The sequence below is a fragment of the Dendrobates tinctorius genome, unplaced genomic scaffold (assembly GCF_039654945.1).
Source record: "Dendrobates tinctorius isolate UK_male_01 unplaced genomic scaffold, ASM3965494v1 ptg000060l, whole genome shotgun sequence".
Classification (NCBI taxonomy): Eukaryota; Metazoa; Chordata; class Amphibia; order Anura; family Dendrobatidae; genus Dendrobates; species Dendrobates tinctorius.
This window is the reverse complement of record NW_027361728.1, coordinates 81,924,497-81,945,725: the sequence shown is the minus strand read 5'-3', so window position 1 is coordinate 81,945,725 and position 21,229 is coordinate 81,924,497. Positions and strand designations below refer to the sequence as shown.

At 41.5% G+C, this 21,229-nt stretch overlaps 1 protein-coding gene across 1 annotated transcript in view; it reads left to right on the top strand.

The window, feature by feature from the left end:
- Positions 1 to 21,229, top strand: part of LOC141092706 (guanylate cyclase soluble subunit beta-2-like) — a 164,030-nt gene that overhangs the window by 3,816 nt on the left and 138,985 nt on the right. The window contains exons 2-3 of the mRNA XM_073579096.1: positions 8,497 to 8,570; positions 17,942 to 18,036. Coding sequence (XP_073435197.1) covers positions 8,497 to 8,570; positions 17,942 to 18,036 — 169 coding nt within the window. The remainder of the gene's footprint in view (positions 1 to 8,496; positions 8,571 to 17,941; positions 18,037 to 21,229) is intronic.

The following is a 21,229-nucleotide window of genomic DNA, read 5'->3' as shown; positions in this document are numbered from 1 at the left end:
AAGGAACACTGTTGGCTATTATTTATGTTGAGGCTCTGTACTCCGCCATCCCCCATGATAAAGGTATTGAGGTAGTAAAATATTTCCTGTCTATGAGGGGCCATCAGTACCTCACCCACAATAATTAAACCATTAAATTGTCACATTTCTGTCTCGCAAGGAACTTTATATTTTTTGATTGGAGACTACCAACAGCTCTGGAGCACAGCAGTGAGGAAGTTCTGTGCTCCATGAATGCTAAATTGCTCCTGGGATGGATGGTAGAGAGAGTGTTTTTTGGTAATGATGACAACCCTGACATTTAAAAGATTAAAATGTGGTCGCTGTACATAGACAACATTTTTGGCATATGCAAAGGGTCAACTAAGGATTTCACTGACTTGCTTAAACTTAACTGTAAAAATCTGTGACTTCATTTCACCCTTGAGATGGATCATGATTATTTACATTTTTTACATGTGCTGATCAAAAAAGTAAATATGGTGAAGTTGAAACTCTTACCTATGGAAAACCCATCGCCGCTAACTCTTTGCTAAAATGGAAGAGCAGTCACCCAAAACTCCTGAAAAGGGTTTATCAGAAGAAGTCAATACTTAAGGATACGTAGAAACTATTCTTCTGAAAGACAAGAGAGCTGAAAGGCAAGTGTCAATAAAGGGAGGTACCCCAAATGAAGGGCTAAGAAGGCATACAATGAAGCCAAGGGAAGACTGGGACAGCTTTCCTTATCCCAGTTCAAAAAACACGTGGTGAGAGAATCACCAGATTTGTCAATGGAGCTCATGAAGTATGAGCAATTTTGGAAGCACATTGGACCATCCTAGATTTATAAAGATAATAAAGACAGGAAAGATCTGTATCCCAAGTGGCAAATACCTGTAGGACAGACTAGAGCATATTCATAGACACCCAAATCAACTACCTGGCTATCTCGAAATACCAAAGTGCTATAGATGTGGAAACTGTGTGTCGTGCCCATATGTAGAGAATGGTGTAAATTTTAGTGGCAACATCACACAAAGGGTGTACAAGATCAATGACTTCATAAATTATCGCACACAAGGAGGAATTTATATAGCACCATGTGCTTGTGGATTGGAATATGTTGTAAAAGCGAGACGCAAGTTAAGGTAGGCGAGTTGAGATACGTGATCACGTGAGGGATATTGAGCCCAATGGAGACACTCCTTGGCTAGATATGTAGATAATATACATAGGGGTAATGTCATGCCAGTTAAATTTATAAGCATTAACAAGGTGCCTAAACCAGCAAGAAGAGGGAATTGGGAATAACTAATTTTACAATCAGAGACAAGGTGGAGCTTTCTTATTAATACTATTTCACGTTATTGGTTTAAATTTTATGATTTTTTTGCTGCTTTATTTAACCAGAACCATAAGTATATGAACGTCTTGAATAAAATGTGATAATCTTCCCTCTCTTTTCTGCATCAGAATATGATACCGTAAATTTAAACTACACACTTAATATCTCTGTCTTATAGAATTAGCAATACTTTTGTAATCAGTAAAAACATCTCCATGTGCCAGAGATAACCTGGGTCAATTATGTAGATTTGACTAATTTTTCTCCAGCCCCATCCCTTTCATTAGGCTTATCATGATACATTGAATGTGAAGGGGACGGAGTTATACAAGTGAGCTGTATCCTGACTCGTATAGAGCAGGGTTTCCCAACTCCAGTCCTCAAGGCACACCAACAGATCATGTTTTCAGGATTTCCTTTGTATTGCACAGGTGAAGCAATTATCACTTGAGCAATAATAAGGAAATCCTGAAAACATGATCTGTTGGTGGGCCTTGAGGACTGGAGTTGGGGAACCCTGGTATAGAGGTTCCTATATTGAAGGGGTGGTTTACATTTCTCTAAAATCAGAAATGACTGGGACTCTTGCAGTTTAGTCAACTGAAAATTATGTGGCTGATGCCAGCGTCTCGGAACAGACAGAATGAATTATTAAGTCTTTTAACCGCTCTACTTTCTTAATTATCACTAGACACTTTTGATTGCTTTGATTGGTGGTGTGGGGGATCACGCTCTCGGTTAGCCGCTTGGAGCACAAAGCCACAGGGTTTTACTAAAAAAAACAAAATGATGCTTATTTCCACTGGTGGTACAGTACCGAAAACAAAACCATAAACTTAAAATCCCTATCCTTGTCCAGGCGGTAGCTAAACAATACAGACCTGGCTGCTCATACACGGCTGAGCTAGTCTCAGGTTGGTCACACAAACAGCTATCGTCCATAGCAACCAGTGATGCTTGCAGTTGGCGCACACTGCCTGTTTTGTCTCTTGTCAGAGAGATTCTGGCTTGTCTCTCCCCAGCTCCAACACAACGCACTCTGGTCACCTTTTTCCAGCTGACTAATTAATGTAAACATCTAGCCTGGTTATATGCAGAGCTAGCCAAGGGCTACTCATTAGGACCTGTGCTGCTAGGATTTAACCAATTGCACGTGGCGCAGGTAAGGCTATTTACTGACTGGTCACTGCTCTTGAGCTGTTATTCTAATATTGTAACCCAGTTTATTCTACAATCTAAAATGTGCACTAGACTGCCCTGATGAATTCTGGTGGAAGAAACGTGTTCGGACGCACATAGGGTCGTCTGAAGGCGATTTACTTGGGTTAAATTTCTCTTGTGTCTCCGCTAGAGAAATTGACGTGCTGCAGTCTGGAAAGATGCGCTGCATATCCGTCTCCGCAGGTGAGCCGCTGGCGTCTGTGGACGCATAGTGGACATGGGATTTCTTGAAATCCCATCCACTATGCTGTAACATCTGCTGCCGGTTGTATGCTGCACAAGTACACAGTGTCCAACCTGCAGCGATTACTGATCATGTGCACATATCCTAAGAGCTTACACTCTACAGGAGATAGAGGACGTAGTGACTTCTGATATGTAAAATAATTCTGGCATACAAACTGCACTCTATTGGAAACATAGGATCTCAGATGGCCCTAGTACTGACTCCACTATACAAGGTATGATAATTCGAAGATGTCATAGCTGCAGGGCAATATGGAGAGGCACAACAGAGTCATACAAAATGAGGTTAGCCTTCTCTCTAACGCTTCAACAGTGTTTGAAATAGTGATTTTTTTTTTTTACCAACCGTTAAATTAAATTTTAAAATGTTCTAATTTGCTTGAAACCGCAAATTTCAGGAAATTTCACTCAAACTCAATCCTCGATTGCTCATCGATAGAGAGTGTTCCCTTTTTTTCATAAACTGCAGACAATTTTCATTTTGGATTGCAGTGTATGTTTTGGGGATTATATATAGACACTGTGACAGGGTCACTGTCGCTTTATGTGAGGGGAGATATGTGTCCCGAAGATTGCTTTCTTCCGTGATGTGAAACCCATAAGTTTCTCTTCAGATGCTATGTGCTGAAGGGGTTAACCAGCCATTATAAGGGTTTGGATTTTGGTGAGCAGGCGAGAGATAGGTGGGACACCTACTCACCATATCTCCCCCTCAAGGGTGTGGTTAGAGAGTTAAATGTGCAGCCACTGTGTTCTTTTTTCTGCGTTGTGTGTTTGGAGAGGACAGTCTCCAGAAGGTTGCTCCAGGAGGACATATGGTGGTCTGAGTGGGCGAACCCCTCAGAGATACGAACCTTTCTGTAATTTATGTTTCATTTTTCCATTATGCCAGAAAGGCCATGTTTATTTTGTTAAACCCTGCTATGGTTTATGCTGTCCTATTATAAACCAGCAGGTGATTTACCCAAGAAGTGTTCCTGTGTCTACCTCTGAAAGCAGCTGAGTGAGTCAACCCCTCACAACACATTGTTTTCCCATAGTATCTTGTGATTTGATGAGATCTAACAACTGTCAGCTTCACTCCTGAAAATAATTCATCCATTTTTTGCTCACAACACTGCATTAGTTGATTATATTGATCTATGTAATGTGCAATATTGCAGTGTAAATCATAGCTCTGATTCTAGTGCTACTGGTTGTTTCAATCCAAACAGACATCATTTGTTGTTTCCACTGACCTTAACATATAATTCAGTTTACACTGTGTAGGTAAATCAGGTCTCTGATCTCTTTTAGAAATGATTGTGGCTTTATATTCTTTTACTCATATCTGATTAAAGGGTACATCTTAAATTAGAGCTTCTCACAATTCTCCTGTTTTTGCTAATAATATAGAGTTGCTATTATTTCCCAATTTATTTGGGAACACAGTTTTTTTTGCAGTTTTTTTGTGTTTTTCTCGTCAGACCATAACACATTTTCCTACATGTTTTTGGATGACTTGATGTAGGTTTTAACAAATACTAGCCGGGCTTGAATGTTTCTCTGTAAGAAAAAGTTCCCATCTTGCTACTCTAGCCCACAGACCAGGAATATGAAGAACGCAGGAGATTGTTGTCACATGCAGTACACAACCAGTATTTGCAAGAAACCCCTGCAGCTCCTTTAATGTTGTAGGGAAATGGACTGACCTATGGACCTGTCTGCAGTAGGAGGGTGAATGCAAAATGTGCAGTGAAAGTACTTGACGTGGACTGCTGTATACGTATGTGGGGAGACAGCTGGAGACAGTGGAAGATGGAGAAGTACTGGATTTGGCCTCTAGGGGGAGACCAAAAACAGCAGGATAAGGAGACGTGCAGTACTGAAGTTTGGCCACAAGATGGATGCAGGGAGCAGTGAGGAAAGGGCTTAACAACAGCTTAAGGCTACGAAACCATAGATTCATGGGGGGCAGAGTTACAGGAGCTCTAGAGGGGAATTCCCAGGGAGGGGAATAAGTAGTGAGAGAGAGTTCCACAAGGAAGCTAGTCCAGGAGGAGGAGCTCAGTAGAAGAGGAGACAGAAGGGAGAGACGGACAGAAGAGGAAGCTCCGGAAGAGACTGAGGAGAAAGACGGTCAAGGGGGTGGCCCTGACAGGAGGTCCACAGGACAGAGAAAGCCCGGGGGGTACCAGACGGACGGACTTGGATATGGGAAGCGCTGTGGCCGTGGGCCTAATGGCAGCCACAGTGAAAGCACAGCTAGAGACGTCACTGTAAGAGGAAAGAGAAGGTGAAAGGTACCCGGGCCTGTGCATGGAAGTTGTGGTGCAGCTGCTGTGTGGTGCTGCGGTTGTCGAGAGGACGGCCAATAAAGAGGACTTGTTGAACGCACATCAGTCTCTGTCTTAAGTCTGTTCGCGGCAGCGAAAAAGGGACCACCCCCCGGTCGGCACACGTACCTACAATGTTGCTGTGAGATTCTTGTGAGCCTCCCAAGCTTATTTTCTTCTTGTCTTTTCATCAATTTTTGAGGGATGTCCATTTCTAGGTAATGTCACTGTTGTGCCAAATTTAAGCCACTCTTTGATGATCGACTTCGGCGTCCAATGGTATATCTAAATGCATTGGAAATGTTAATGTACCCTTCTTCTGACTGATAACTTTCAGTACTGCGATCCTTTCGCTGTGTTGTAAGCTACTTATGCACCATGGCTTTTGCTGAAAAACATAACTAAGAAAATGTCAGGAAAATCCTACTAAAATAGCTAAAATTTATATGCGGTTAATCAGAGTCACTGTAAATGAAGCCAGCTGTGTACTGACTACTATATAACATGACTAGCTGAAGAGCCCGGTGTTGCCCGGGCATAGTAACTAACTGTGGTTAGTTATAACAAATTATAATGATTATATTGCACATAAAAACATTTCACATCATATATTTAACACTACAGATTTGCAACACAAATTAACTAAGCAATTACCTAAGTATCGATAGTATTTTATTTTCAACTCATTCAAGAGCCTTTTGATAAACAACATTTTTGGTTTTTCCTTTTGGTGCAAAGATGAACAGATTTTTGGCAGTTCCAACTCTTGAACAGGCCACGTAAAGTTGACCATGAGAAAAGCATGGAGATTGCAAATCAACCCCTACTACTTTCATGGACTGTCCCTGAGCCTTGTTAATGGACATTGCAAATGCCAGTCAAAGTGGAAACTGGAGGTGTTTAAAATGAAAAGGCAGATCAGATGGAATGAGTGGAATTCTTGGAATGAAAATGTCATCTCCTTTGGCACATCCTGTTGCTGAGCTGTGTATCTAATCCTATCCTGTGTGATACCGTCTACTGGGCTGTGTATCTAATCCTGTCCTGTGTGATACTGTTTGCTGAGCTGTGTATCTAACTCTATCCTGTGGGATACTGTCTCCTGAGCTGTGTACCTAATCCTATGCTGTGTAATACTGTCTCCTGAGCTGTGTATCTAATCTATCCTGTGTGTTACTGTCATGATCCAGGTTGGATTATGACAGATAAATGCCCTAGTAACATTTTTTTTCCTTAAGCTGTGTGCTTAAAGATAGTCTTGCCCCCGGTGGCCATTAGGGTCATTGCACTGTGGTGGTTTCAGTTCTAGTTTTGCCCCCGGTGGCCGTTAGGGTCATTGCACTCTGGTTACTTTAGTTTAGTGCACGTGATTATAAAGCAGGTGTGATTGCTCTGGCTCTGCTATAAAAGAGTGTCAGGTGTTGCAATCACTGTTGGTGATATTGCTCATTTGCAACCAAGTCTAGTGGAGGAAGGAACTACAGAGAGGAGTTCCTTGCAGCTCAGGAGAGCTCTGGTGTAAAGTCTGGTGAAGGAAGGAATTACAGAGAGGTGTTCCTTGCAGCTCTGATAAAGCTTGGAGAAGTAGCAGCAATTCTGGAGGAAAGCTGCATTCTGGTGGTGGACTCTGTTGCTTGGAGCAAGAGCAACAGAGCAAAGCTAAGTGGTGTTATCCCTGTTCGTGACTTCCCTTATGTGTGTTGCAGTGCAGTGGTGGGATTAGTTTCTGCACCATCCATTTCATTAGAAAGGGCTAGGTGCAGGGCGAGCTAGGGTTCTTAGGTTCCAGCTCGGCAACAGGTGCAGAGCCTGTATAGGGACTGTTAGGAGTGTAGAGACTGGCTCAGGGGAGTGCAGGAGGTCTCCACGTCACCGTTCCCTATCGCAGGGCCCTCCATTGTATCGGTTTCCCTGGTGCTTCCCCTTATTATTTAAATTCGCCCTGTTGGAGGCGGTGTATCCAGTTTCACGTGTAATTCTGAAATTCGCCTGCTGGAGACAGTGTATCCGGCTGCACGTTCTATTATTTAAATTCGCCCTACTGGAGGCGGTGTATCCAGGGTCACGTGTGTCAAAGAAATTCGCCCTGCTGGAGGCGGTGTGTCCAGTCACACGTTGACCATCACAGTTACTGTCTGGTGAGCTGTGTATCTAATCCTATCCTGTGTGATACTGTCTGCTGAGCCATGCATCTAATCCTCTCCTGTGTGATACTCTCTGCTGAGCCATGTATCTAATCCTCTACTGTGTGATACAGTCTGCTGAGCTGTGTATCTAATCCTATCCTGCGTGATACTGACTGCTGAACTGTGTATCTAATCCTATCCTGTGTGTTACTGATTGCTAAGCTGTGTATCTAATCCTATCCTGTGTGATACTGTCTGCTGAGCTGTGTATCTAATCCTATCCTGTGTGATACTGGGCTGTGTATCTAATTCTATCCTGTGTGATACAGTCTGCTGAGCTGTGTATCTAATCCTATCTTGTGTGATACTGGGTGTGTCAGAGAGTGGTCTGTGTCTGCACAGTAATAAGTTGTGTTATTTCCAGCTTTACAGAAGGATGATAAACACCATAGAAATTATAAAAATAATAGGCCTCAGTTACCACTACTGTCTACAAGGAAAACTGTTGCTCATAGAAACCAATCACTGCTCAGCTTTCATCTTTTAAACAGCTCTGGTGAAATGACAGATGCTTAGTGATTGGTTGCTATGTGGAGATGGCGTGGCTGACACACACACACACACGCATATACACACACAGACCTACACACATTTATATATATATATATATATATATATATATATATATATATATATATATATATAGATTTCAAATGTGATTTACCTAATTCAGAACACAACCACATCTGCAATTATTAGAAGGTGTTTACAATCATGCAACCACATTATTTTAATTAAGTTATTTTCATTTTCCCTTAATATTATTTCTGTTTGTTTCTCAAAGAATTTGTACAGATTATTGATGACATTAAAGGTGGAAAACCTTCTGAAATGATTCTTCTTGGCAGGATTTTTTTTACATGACAAAAACCTGGCATATTAACAGGAGCGTGTAGACTTTTTATATCCACTAGATATAAAAAGTATTGTAGTAAGAAGTCTTTAAACAATAAGACATTATAAATATATTGTGTGTCAGCAATGTAATCTAATTACAGTATGTAAAAATAATAGTCATACAGTTTAGTTACATACAGTATGAGCCCTGGTGCCCTACAGACCTATACCTATAAGACACGAATGTTAGAAAGGACGCATAGGTGGAGGGTTTCTATTTGCATTGGATTATACACCTCTGCATTTTTATATGGTAGTTTAGCTATGCATTCAACTGATTATATGTACTTTGTATTCCTTCCAGTATGGATTCATAAATACCTGCTTGAAGTCACTGGTGATTGAGAAATATGGAGAAGAAACATGGGATTTACTAAGGTAAGTTATTAGCAATTAATGTATATTACTTATGGTGATGTTTTATTATTAGGTTTTAAAAGAATAATAATTTCACTAGTGTTTTAACTATATTTATATTAATATACTTTAGCTCTACTAAAATGTTGTGTGTGCTAAAACTTGCATTGTAGTTGTTTTAGATCCTACTAAACAAATGTACATGAAGCAGTGGTGTAATAGGTTGGGAAAGTGGTGACTACCCTGGGTACCAAAGTCTGTGGAGGCACAACATTTTTCCATGGTAATGTAAGAGTGTAGTGAGTGCCCGACTAGCAGCCAGCAAGCTAAATGAGAAAAGTAGCAGAGGGTTGCTTTAACAGCTCGGTCAATGCTGCAGATTATTTTTTAGGCCAGCTTAACATTTGCGGATGGCCGAACTGCGGAGGGCTGCGGACTTCCTCCGTTAAGCTCTGCCCACTGCCGCACCTCCTCCGGTCAGCTCTGCCTATGTCTGCATGCGGCCTGCATACCTATCTTTAACATTGGGTAAGCAGGACGTGCGGATGTATGCAGATTCCTCCGCATGTGTCGTTTTGACGATGCGGCGACCTGCGTCGAACCCAACATGTTGCAATTTGATGCGGTCACCGCATCGTCATAACGACGCATGCGGAGGCATCCGCATACATCCGCACGGCCTGCATACCCAATGTTATAGATAGGTACGCAGGCCACATGCAGAGGTAGGCGGAGCTGACCGGAGGAGGTTTCTGCGCGCGCTTTTGCTTTTTAGCCTCAGACACGCCTCCTGCTGCCAAGTGCAAAGGTTGGTCCGGTTCTTTAAGCTTTTCCCCGGACACCAGAGGAGACATCCCCGACAGTTACGGACCCAGCGCAAGAAAGGTACCCCTAGCCCAGTCCTTCTGCTTACAAGGTGAGACCACAAGGATATATCCTTGTATATGCACTTAATGATGGCTCCTGCTTTTCAGCCCTTTTTGGGAGGTGCAGCTCAGTGAATGGATCCCCTATGTCACAGAAAAAGGGATTTTGTTCGCAGTTCAACGAGAGTCAGTGTAAGTTTGGTGCATCGTTTAAATTCAAGCACTGGTGTATAGGTTGATGAGGCAGTCATAGCATGGCCCAATGTTTCAAACAGTTTAAACGAAAGTCAGGCAAGGGTCCTGGAAAAGGGAACACCCTGGTGAAGGTTGCGGCAATGTTCTCTTTTTGAAATAATACCTGGATGCAGAGGCAGGTTCCTTGATTCGATTTGGGTTTTTGGATGTGTTTCCAGGATCCCGTTTAATCCTGGGGCCCCTATATTTAGGCACAGTAATTAAAAATAAGAAAGGGAGCATCCAGATTTAGTAGAGGAAAAGTTGGGCAAGAAGGTGAGATTGGGTTGCTTGGCAAGCCCGTTCAAGAATCCTCCATGGCCTAATTTCAGGATGTCACCTTTGGGGGTGGTTCCTAAGAGGGAACCTAACAATTTCCATCTTATTCACCATCTATTGTACCCAGCTAGTGTTTCTGTTAATGATGGCATTTTCCCCGAGTTGTCTTCCTGTCATATGTGACTTTTGATGGGATAATGGATTTGGTGTAGAAAGTAGGAATGGGGGCACTTATGGCAAAATCTGACATTAAGGCGGCTTTCCGTCTGCTTTCTGCCAACTGGTAGCTTTCATTTGTAGGGCTGCATGTAGGATGGTTAATTTTATGTTGATTGCTGTTTGCCCATGCCTTGTTCTATCTTTTGTTTTTTTATTTTAAAGCTTTTAGTTCAGTAGCCACGGCGTGTAAGCGGTCTCAGGCACATTTTTGTTTACATCTCTCGAGAGATCAGAGCTAATTTGATGATCTGGGATTTATTTTTGGAAAAACACAGCAAGCATTCATTGTGGATGGAGAAGGTAGTGTATATCAGTTGTTTGCAGCTTTATACAGATGCTGCAGAATCAGTTCGTTTTGGGACATTCTTCCAAGAGCACTGGTGTGGGGACATGGCCCAGTGCATGACGATCGACGAATTTTGTAAAGAAGATAGTTTTACTTGAAATCTTTCCTATTATAGTGGCACTTGAGCTCTGGGGGTCTGTGTTGTTTCCATTGCGACAAATTGTTGATGGTTCACGCGACCAACATGCTTTGGGCCAAGTCCCTCCTAGTTGTAGCTTATTTGCATAATTTTGTTTTATTGTATTTGGAATGGAATGTATAGCAAGACATGTTCAAGGGGTGTCCAACGATGTGGCTGACGGGTTGTCTCATTTTTAGTTTGACAGATTTCAGAGTCCGGTGGCTTGGGCAGACGAAGCAGAAGCAGATTGTCCCATCTGGATGTTGAGCTTGATAACTATGTGATTTTCAGTTTAATCAGGCAATCGGTGACTGAGGCTACTTGTTGCCGATATAGGAAAATTTTGGACGAATGGGAGAATTTAGCCATTGAAACTAGTGTGGGTTCTTCTTCTTATAAGGCTAGGATGTTTCTGTTACTGTCTTTGGAGGGTCAGGACATTGGGTCTGGCAGGTCAATCTAGGCGATGACACAAAAGGTGGCGGCATTAGCCTTTTTGTTTAAGTTGTAATTGTCTTTGGGATGTGCTAAAGTATTTTTTGCTTAAGCAGATGTTGCAGGGTTTTCAGAGGGGTTCTTATAGTTGAGATAAGAGGAGGCCAGTTTCCTTCAAATTGTTGGGGAGGATGCTGTGCTGTTTAAAGTCAGTCTGTTTTTCAAACTATGATCTCTTTTTGTTTTCAGCTGCTTTTATTTTTGCCTTTTACAGCGCTTTTTGTATTACTGAATTTGTCTGTCCTTCAAGGCAGGTAGAAGGAGGCTTGTTGTTGAACAATGTGCATTTGATAAAGGACAGATTGGACTGTTTTTTCGCGGCATTCAAAAACGGATCAAATTGGTCAGGGTAATTTGGTGGTTTTGTATGTGGTTCTAGGGCATGATGCCTGCCCTATTATGGTGATAACATGCTTTTTGGATGTTAGGAGTGGTTATACAGGTTCGTTCTTGCAACACCAGAATGGTTCTCCACTTTCCATGCGTTAGTTTATTGCATTGCTGAAGTAATGTTTGTTGTATTTGGGTGAGAATCTGTAAGAGAATGGGCCGCCCTTATTCTGCATTGGAGCTATGACTGAGGCATCACACTGGGGTTTGGATGATGAACTTGTCCACCGTATTGGGCATTAGGAATCTTTGCGTTTACGTAGCTGTTTGGATTTGCGATATATGTTGGGGGTACATATGGGACCAGTATGAGTACTAAAATTGCGTTAGTTGTTTTTTACTATAGATGCGTGCTTAATATGGATCCTTGGCCACTCGTGTCCTGGGGGGCGATGCAAGATGATGTGCATCCTGATGGGGTCGGGTGTTGCCTGAATCCTCACATTATTGCAGAGTGGACAGACCACCGAATATGCTTGTATTACATGTGAGAGGTAATGACATTGGCGTTAGGTCTTCCCGGGAGTTAATTTTGGGATATTAAATTTGATTTATTAATGTTGTCTACTTACCCAGGATTATCGTCATCTGGTCAGATATCGTGGTGTGGATGACATGGAGATACGTGAGATCATTTGACCGATTGAACAAAACAGGAATGGCAGGATGGTGATTTGTCACAGGGAATTGGAGACATCTTTGAGGGATTATTTACAGTGTGAAGGTCTTCATCTCAACGCTCTCAGTGCTAACTTGTGCATGCTGAGTTAGATGGATGGTATTGAACAAGGCTTGGAGGTATGGCAAGTCCAGGTGTCATGCGACCAGGTATTTGGCATGGGAATAGGTCTGGTAGAGGCTTGTTAATTTGCCATGTTCTTCAGTGTGAAAGCAGGGAATAGTGGCTTTTTTCCAGTCCAATGCAATTAGCAGGCCTAGGTCCTGAAAGGTTAGAGGTATTAATTATGGGATATTAATACTCTCTCCTTGGGCTGGTGTGGTGCTGCCAGGGAGATTCGTAAGGTGTAGGGTTTGCCTGCGGCCAAGACCTATTAGCTGTTTGTAGCTGTCATAGAGAAAAATTAAAATCCATAAGACCTCTCCAGAGAGCGGACATATCGCCCTCACATTGAATATATAGGATTAATTATAGCAAAGGAATCCTGTAAGTTGGGGATCTCATAAAATTCTCTAGTGCATCCCATAAACAGCGCCCACATGAGCTTACATAGGGGAGGTAACCCTTATCAAATAAAAATCGGAATGTGGGTATCTGTCATTGACACTCTGGAAGACATAGTTCGCTGTGCGAGTGTTCCATTTTTTTAATTGGAGTGCTTTCATCCATAAAGATAAGAGCTATTCCTTCAGCATCGTGTTTAGTAATTCTCTTTCGATATTCCTTTGTTATTTATTATAATTATATATATCGTATTGTTTTGTTCACATTTTGTATCATCTTTGTATGGTATATTTTTTCTAAACACTACCTTCTTTACTGAATTTAATATATAAAATGCAATAGCTCTGTTCCTCTTGCTCTGTAAACTGCATCCCTGAATCCATAAGCTAAATGTAATGGGTGTCCAGTTGTCCTGTATAAATTATTGGTGGTGTTAGCTAGTGGTTCCCTTTTGTTATTGTGGAGTATACAGTGATTGTATGTATCGTAGTATACAGTATGTATTCCATACGTTGGAATCAGAGGTGTATAGATCATACGCTCACTGTAAGTTCCTCAATAACTGTCTAATTATTCTGGTACTTAGCCTTGCTCTTCCCACTTGCCCTCTAGCTGTGGCAAGTGGGGTAATATTTGTTGGGTTGCTGTCACTTTTGTATTGTCCAGTGACATCAAGCCCATGGATTAGTAATGGAGAAGCGTCTATAAGACATCTATCCATTACTAATCCTATAGTTACATGGTAAATAAATACACAGCCAGAATAAGACATCTATCCATTACTAATCCTATAGTTACATGGTAAATAAACACACAACCAGAATAAAGTCCTTTATTTAAAATAATCACAGACTCCTTTTATTAAATCTCAATTAACCATACTTACTGAATGCCTAATCCCCGATGCCCTCGTCTCCTGCAGCAAAAATAAAATAATAAACCAACATATAATACTCCCTGTCCGACGTAGTCCATTCACCGAGTGTGCAGTAGTCTCATCGAGCCAAGCCTGGTTTTGTACCGCAGCAAGCATGATCCACAGTGCTGTGACCGACAGTACCAGCGGTAGCGTTACCGCAGACAGCCGCTCACACCCGTAGACATGCACATATTCTCCGCTCACACGCAGTCTCCACCCACACATAGTCTCTGCCCACACACTCTTTCTCCTTCTAACCTCATTTCCTTTTCTGCAGCATTTTTGGCAGCACATCCACAGCAAATCTGCAAACCTTTCTACACCTGCAGTTTTGCTGTGGATTTGACTGACTCAATGGAAGTGAATGGGTGCAGAAACGCTGCAGATCTGCAAAAAGAATTGACATGCTGCGGAAAATAAAATGCTGCAAATAAGGACGGAAATTTCCGCAGCATGTGCACAACAATTCAGGAATGCCATTGATTAACATTGCTTTAATAATCACTTGCGGATTTATAGCATTTCCTCTCGGAAAAAATGCTGCAGAAATACAACAAATCCGCAACGTGTGCACATAGCCTTAAACTGAAAATAGCACTTTTTGCGGCCATTATACTGTAAGAAGGGCTGTGTGAGTACTACAGTTGGGGAATCATACTGTGATAGGGACAACATGTTTTGACGGGGATATTGAGGAGGGGAATACAGTAGGTTCATCATACCGTGCGTGTGGAGGAATTCTCTGTGAGGGTATATTACGGTGTTTGGGGGGCACTTTTGTTGGCTTCATACTTTATTGTATGTTCTATCCAAAGTTATTCAAGTCTACGGACATTAATTTCAGACACTGGCACCAACATTCTCTCCTCCCTCCAGACCTTCAGGGGGAAACAGAGCTCTCCCTTTCCTGTTTCCCCCTCTTCACTTTGCTCACCGGGCATCTTCCTACTCTGGCATGACAGATGGTTATAGGAAGAGATTGATTGCGGTTATTTACTGCTAAGTGTGTGCAGCTAAATATAATGTTAAAAGTGCCACCATTTTTCTTAGCCCATTTTGGGGGTTTTGTGTATAATTATGTACAATTTTCCTTTTTTTCCTCTGTTTTTTGTATGTTGATCTAATACACACAAAGGAAATAAACGAGTATAACAAAACGTGTAATTCCAGTAATTTTCTGGGAGAAGTACTTCATTATCTGGAACTATTTCAAGGGTGCCAACACTTTCGGCCATGACTGTAACTGCACATAGGACTGGCCAGCAACACGATCATAACCAGAACTTTCCTCCACCAACAACAGTTTCATCGTTACATGCTCTCAAGTTGACCCCAGAAGAAGCAGATCTTCCCTTGAAAAGTCTTTTGCCTATACACAAGCATGACATAACCTTTATTGGATTATTATTAAAAAATATTGAAAATGCTCTGGATAAAAACTACTGCCGTCTTGCGCATTTCGGATCACTTATGAATCCTTATTCATAATCAGTTTTTAGTAGTACCGCTTCCCAGATGGCTGGTGCCAATTGTTGCTTCTGCTGCTTGCAGCTCCTATATTCTTATTGCCTTTCGCCGTGGTATGGATATGGATATTTTCTTTTATATTACCCCAACCATTGCTACTTTTTTCAATTAATATATTCTTTTAGACTGTAATGCGTTATTTTGTCGAATTCCGTGCGCAAGTGTGCGCATGCGATTTTTTGACGCCGTTGGACGGACCCAAAAATGCAACAGGTTGCGTCTGGCGTGCCTAGGCGCACACCTTAAAAAAAACGCATGCGCATGAAAACACATACGAACGCATGCAAACGCTAGACCATGCGCACGCCATGTTAAACATAGAGGCGCATAACGCATGCGCATGGACGCACACGATGCGCTGGGCAAAAAAATGCTAATGTGAAACCAGCCTTATGCATTTTTTTGAATTTGCGAAAAACGCTGCAAAAATGCTGAAAGTTTTGACATGCTGCGAATCCGAATAAAAGTGTTGGACCTAAAGAAACGTGGAAAAATGCACCATGTCAATGATATTTTAGAAATCAAATTAATTTTGCTACTATTATAAAGCACTGCATTTTTGCATGAAAAAACACACAAAAAAATGCAGCAAAAGTGCTAAAAAAATTCTAACTGTAGAATTTGCTCACTTCACTTTGTTCATGGCTTTTTCTTCCTATCCCTATGGCTAAACTGTGAACTGTGATGTCCTCTCATTTTACAGGTTCACCACAAAATAGCTGTTGCTTTAATAGTTCATCCTGATTGGCTGTGCTATACCATGTGTATAATGAAGGCAGTAATTTTATGCGACCTGGGCATAACAGATTCAACATTCTTTTGAATTTTCCGGGTTCAGTGAATTCCTACAAAATTCAACATAAATTTGATTTGCAATGAATCTGTGCACTCGTCTCTAAGTATCACAAGTTTGCCCAAGACCACGCGGATAATTTTGGATGCTAGGAAAATGTTCTATGGACAGACGTGACAAAAAATGGAGCTTTTTAGCACAAATGCACAACACTATGTTTGGAGGGAAAAGAACAACAACACTGTAGAAAACTGCACAAAAATGCACAACACTGGAGGGAAAAGAACACTGCGCACCAACATCAAAACCTCAGGGAAGGTTCACAGGAGTGTATAAAAATGGGTCCAGAGTTCGATCTGGAAAATGCGGACGATTTTTTTTCACTTGTAATCCATCTGCCATCCATGTGCAGTCCGTGTGCAATCTGTTTTTTTTTTTTTTGCAATAGCTATTAATAATTTACAAGACCATTTACAGTTTCCTGTGCTACAGAATTACAATGTATCTGTAAAAAAACGGATGCTATACCACGTCTCTGTATTGCATCCGATTGTTTTGTGCACCCATAAACTTCAATGACCAAGTCATCTGATTTTCAGAAGAAACTAGTGCAGGCTGCAATCTTTTTCACAAGCAGATTCGGGCATTTAAAAAAAATTGCTCCTCTGCACTGCACCTTTGAATAACAATTGTGCGGTTCTATTTTTCATGTACAGCACTCGGACCGAAAACAGTAGTTGGAACGAGCCCTAACTGTGAAGCATGATGTAGGGGGTATAATATTTTTGCCTTACTTTGCAACTTCAGGGCCTAGCCACTTTGTGATTATTGGGGGAATCATGAATTTGAAGGAGTTTAACACCCAGTGAATGACCTCAAGCTGAAGAGTCGTTGGGTGATGTATCAAGACAAGTCACAGTCCTGACAGTAACTATATGGAGATGTTGTTAAATGACCTAAACAGGACTGTACACACTAGGCATTTCTGAAAAATTGATGAAATGAAATGTATGTGCAGGGAGAAAAGGTCCAAAATTCCTACAAAAGATACAAATGTTATTTGTAGCTACAGGAAACATTTACTGGAGGTGATTTCTAAGGAAAAAAGGGTTTACAGATCATTACATTAGGTTTTGCCTGCACTGTGCATGTTCGCTCAGTGTTCTCAATAAAAGAACATGATCAGTACAACTGACTGTGTATTATTACGGTAGTTTAGTTCTTAGTTTTCTTTCCTTGTGGGAGAGATGCTGCTTTTTTCGTACTTAGAACCAATACATTTTAATTTGCAATCATATTCTAAGGCTAGGCTATCAGTATGAAAGTTCAAAAAAAGTCTCTCTAAATGGAGCTCTCCAGTGATTTGATATCGGTGACACCCGGTACCACCACTGATCTACTGTTATTAGCTCCGAGGGGGCTGGATGTAAACATGGAATGGCTGCTACACATTCATCAGAGCCTCGCAGGTCAGCTCCATTCATTGTTTCCATCCCCAAAACTACGTAATAACAGCAGATTAGTGAGGGAGCCGAGTGTTACCAATACGACATGACATTAGAACCTCTTTCTTGATTCTTCTGTGCTTGATGTTAGTCACATTGGTGTCCTCATTCAAGAATTCCGGCGTCTTAAATGTCTGTGTATGTAACTGTTATATTAAATGTGATGTTGCCGTTCCAAGCAAATGATTGCATGTAATGTACAAGGAAAATTGTTTTACAATAATAAAAATAAGCAATGTACATTATAATCACAGTTTTATGCTTGTGCAATATTACATTTCTTAATTTAGCATCGAGAACATTGTGCGTTGTGAGTCATTAGATTTATTCTTTTAATTTGGTGACAGAATCATGGAATTTGAAGCTGTCTGAAAGTAATTACTTAGATTTATAGCTAATACTTCGAAGGCAAAATTTCTTGTCTTTTACTAGGTGACCGAATGAATACATTTTCCACCTTTTTATGTAATTTATGTCAGATTATTGAGTGTTCTTAATCATATCACTTAAAACAGGGTGAAAACTGGAGTGCAAGACACCTTCATGACGTATGAAGTTTACAAAGATGAAATTACACTGCAATTAGTGGAAAAGGCTTGTCAGATGTTGGGTAGGTGTGCATGAAAAATAGCTATTTTGCCCAATTTACCAGACAGTTTTTGCAAGAATTCTATCATAAAACTGAAATATTTGCGCTCCTCGCATTTTCATAAATGTGAGCTAAGCTTGGACTGGAGGTGCATGGCCAATTACGGCTGGAAAATTATTTGTTGTTATTAAGGCCATAAGAGTAGCTTCAATTATTACATAAATGTTCAATTATTGTAATGGCACATGGCAGCTAAAATATGCACCAAATTCATTAGATAATTAAGACTGGTATGCAAAATATCAGTCTTGATGAATTGATACCTTTGCACTTTGAAAAAATAAATTGTTCTTATTGGTTGATGTTTTTCGAATTATATATTTTACTAATACATTTGTAATATTCAAGAAACATTACATACAGTTACAGACAAAAATTAATTCATACAGAATGCAAATAAGGTCTGTTAGTAAAATGTACACATTTTTTGCTGCTTGCAATCAAACAAGAACATTTTATGTAGCTCAACACAAGTGGTTTCTCTAAATTCAGCACCAAATGACAATTTTACTAACTACTCCTGATTATTCAACCTCTTAATGATAGGAGTCTTTAATAGAGGTGAGCAAACTTATTCGGAAAATATTTGCCTATCTCAAATTCGGCACAAACGTAGCGTATTCATGTTCGGCTTCCCGAACATTTTTCCTCAGTTGGCTAAATTCACGTGCAGTTCGGTAAATGATCGAGTGTCCACTACTGCTGTTGTTAGGACTTTGGCTAGGATAGTGGTACTGTATGCTGAGCGGGGTGGGGGATGTGTTTTGTGAGAGGAGGGGGTGGGTATAGGTCAGAGGAGCACGGACTGTATTTATTTATTTTAAATTATCTTAATATGTGTAGTGTCTGGAAGCATATCATGGTGCAGAAACCATCCACAATGTCCAGACACAAAGGATTCTCTCATTGGTTGCCAAAGTCAGATGTCCCACTCCATATAAAATGGATTTTGTCATTGTAACAGCGCAGAGATGTTGGCTGCTCCTGCTGCAAGTTGTCACATAGTTTGATAGAATCCTATGTGAAATCTACCTTCCAGCATCTAACTAGATTGTGCAGGCAGGAGTTCACATTTCCTAATCAAAATCATTTGGGCTAATATTATGGTGCAGGCATGAGGCCCTATTTCCTGATCAAAAACGGATGGGCTAACAGTGTCTTACAGTCAGGAGGTCACATTTCCTAACCAAAATCGTTTGGGCTAATATAGGGGTGCAAGCACCAGGCTCCATTTCTTGATCAAAATTGTTTGGGCTAATACTGTCTTGCAGTCAGGAGGTCACATTTCCTAATCAAAATTGTTTGGACTAATATTGTGGTGTAGGCAGGAGTCCCCATTTGCTAATCAAAATCATTTTGAACTAATATTGTTGTGAAGGTACCAGACCCCATTTCCTAATCAAAATTGTTTGGGCTAATATTGGGGTGCAGGCAGGAGTCCCTATTTCCTAATCAAAATTGGGCTAATATTGGGGTGCAGGCAGGAGTCCCCATTTCCTAATCAAAATCATTTGGGCTAATATTGTGTAGGCACCAGTCCACATTTCCTACGTGGATAATACTATGCTGTCAGGGCAGGAAGAGGAGGAGGGTGACTCTCATGGCGAGGAGTGGGATAACATAGAGGATGACTATGAGGTTGTAGATCAAACTTGCTGTGAACCTACAGCCATGCAGCTGAGTAGCTCAGCAGAGGAGGTGGAGGAGGAGGAAAATAAGGACGTTACATTGCTGCTTGCTGCACAGACATGGAGTGATGCAACCATGACAAGTGCTGCATCTTCAGCCACAATTCTTGCTATGGTCAGCAGCGGTCTTGAGCCTGCAGTTCGCAGGGGCAGCAAGGTTTGCCTAGCCTGTGCCTTTTTTGAGACTGCAAAGGATGACCCAACTCGCATTATCTGCCAACTTTGCAAAAAAATGACTCGGTAGAAGCAAAAATTGCAATGATTTGACTACATACAAGGGCCAGCACATGCTTGATCAACATGCATTACTCTGGTCTCGCCAACCAGCGGCTGTCCCATCAACAGCTTCTGCTGCTATTTCCTTCTCTGTCACCTTGGCATATGTTCTCAGACAGGTCTCCAGCCACAGTACCTCCACTTATTTCTCCACTACAGTCAGGGAGGGAGAGCCCGGCGGCTGTTATGGAAGTGGAGAATCCTGCTGTTTTTGTTTCAACAAGCCCACCACATCTTTCTCAATCGACCATAACATCTCTGCCTGCACCTCACTCACAGTCCAGTAGTTTGTCGTATTCACCCTAATCCATCCTCAGCACTGCAGCCAGCCCTCGATCTTGCTGTTGTGGTCATGTAAAAGAATGTTTACTCCTACATATGCCAAAGCTAAGAGCTCAAACTCCACCATCTCCAATCTGTTGGCCACGGAAAAGCTGCATTTCTGCCTGGTGGATACAGACAGAAGGATGAGGAGGAAGAGGTAATGGGCATGCATCAGTCAGGAGATAAAGAGGATAATGATCCTTCTCTGTTGTCCATGGTTGGCGCAAGGGGATGGAGGAAGCAAGCTTGAGTGTTACCCCACCATCCACACAACAATGACTTGGACCTCATGGAAGCATCTGATACATGAATGTCTTCTTGTTTCCCTATCTGTAACATGATGACATTTTGTTAGGATGACAAATAGTGCTGACTACTGGGTTGCCACTCTGTTTGATCCACTGTACAAGAGTGAATTTTGCCAGATGCTTTCTCCCTCCTGGAAAGGGACATGCACATATTGGGGTATCTAAACATGCTTGTAGACAATCTTAAGCGTGGTTTTCCCCAAGACAGCAGTGAGGCACACCGTGTGCATCGCAGTTATAGAATTACAACATCGGGAACGTCGAGTCGTTAACTCAAAAAATTAGCAGTAGCAGCAGTGTAAGTGGCATAAGCATTTTCTGTGAGTCGTTTCACTCATATTTTAGACCAACATGTGCACCAGCAGAACAGAGTAGAAGTCTGACACATTGTGAACGACTGGAGAGGATGGTTCAGAAGTATCTCAAGTTTAATATCAATGTGACCACAGGGAATTTGGACCCTTTTGCATTTTGGTCTTCAAAAATAGAAGAGTGGCTTCAGCTTGCCTGTCACGCCCTGTAGGTTTTGTCATGCCCGGCAGCCAGTGTTCGCTCATA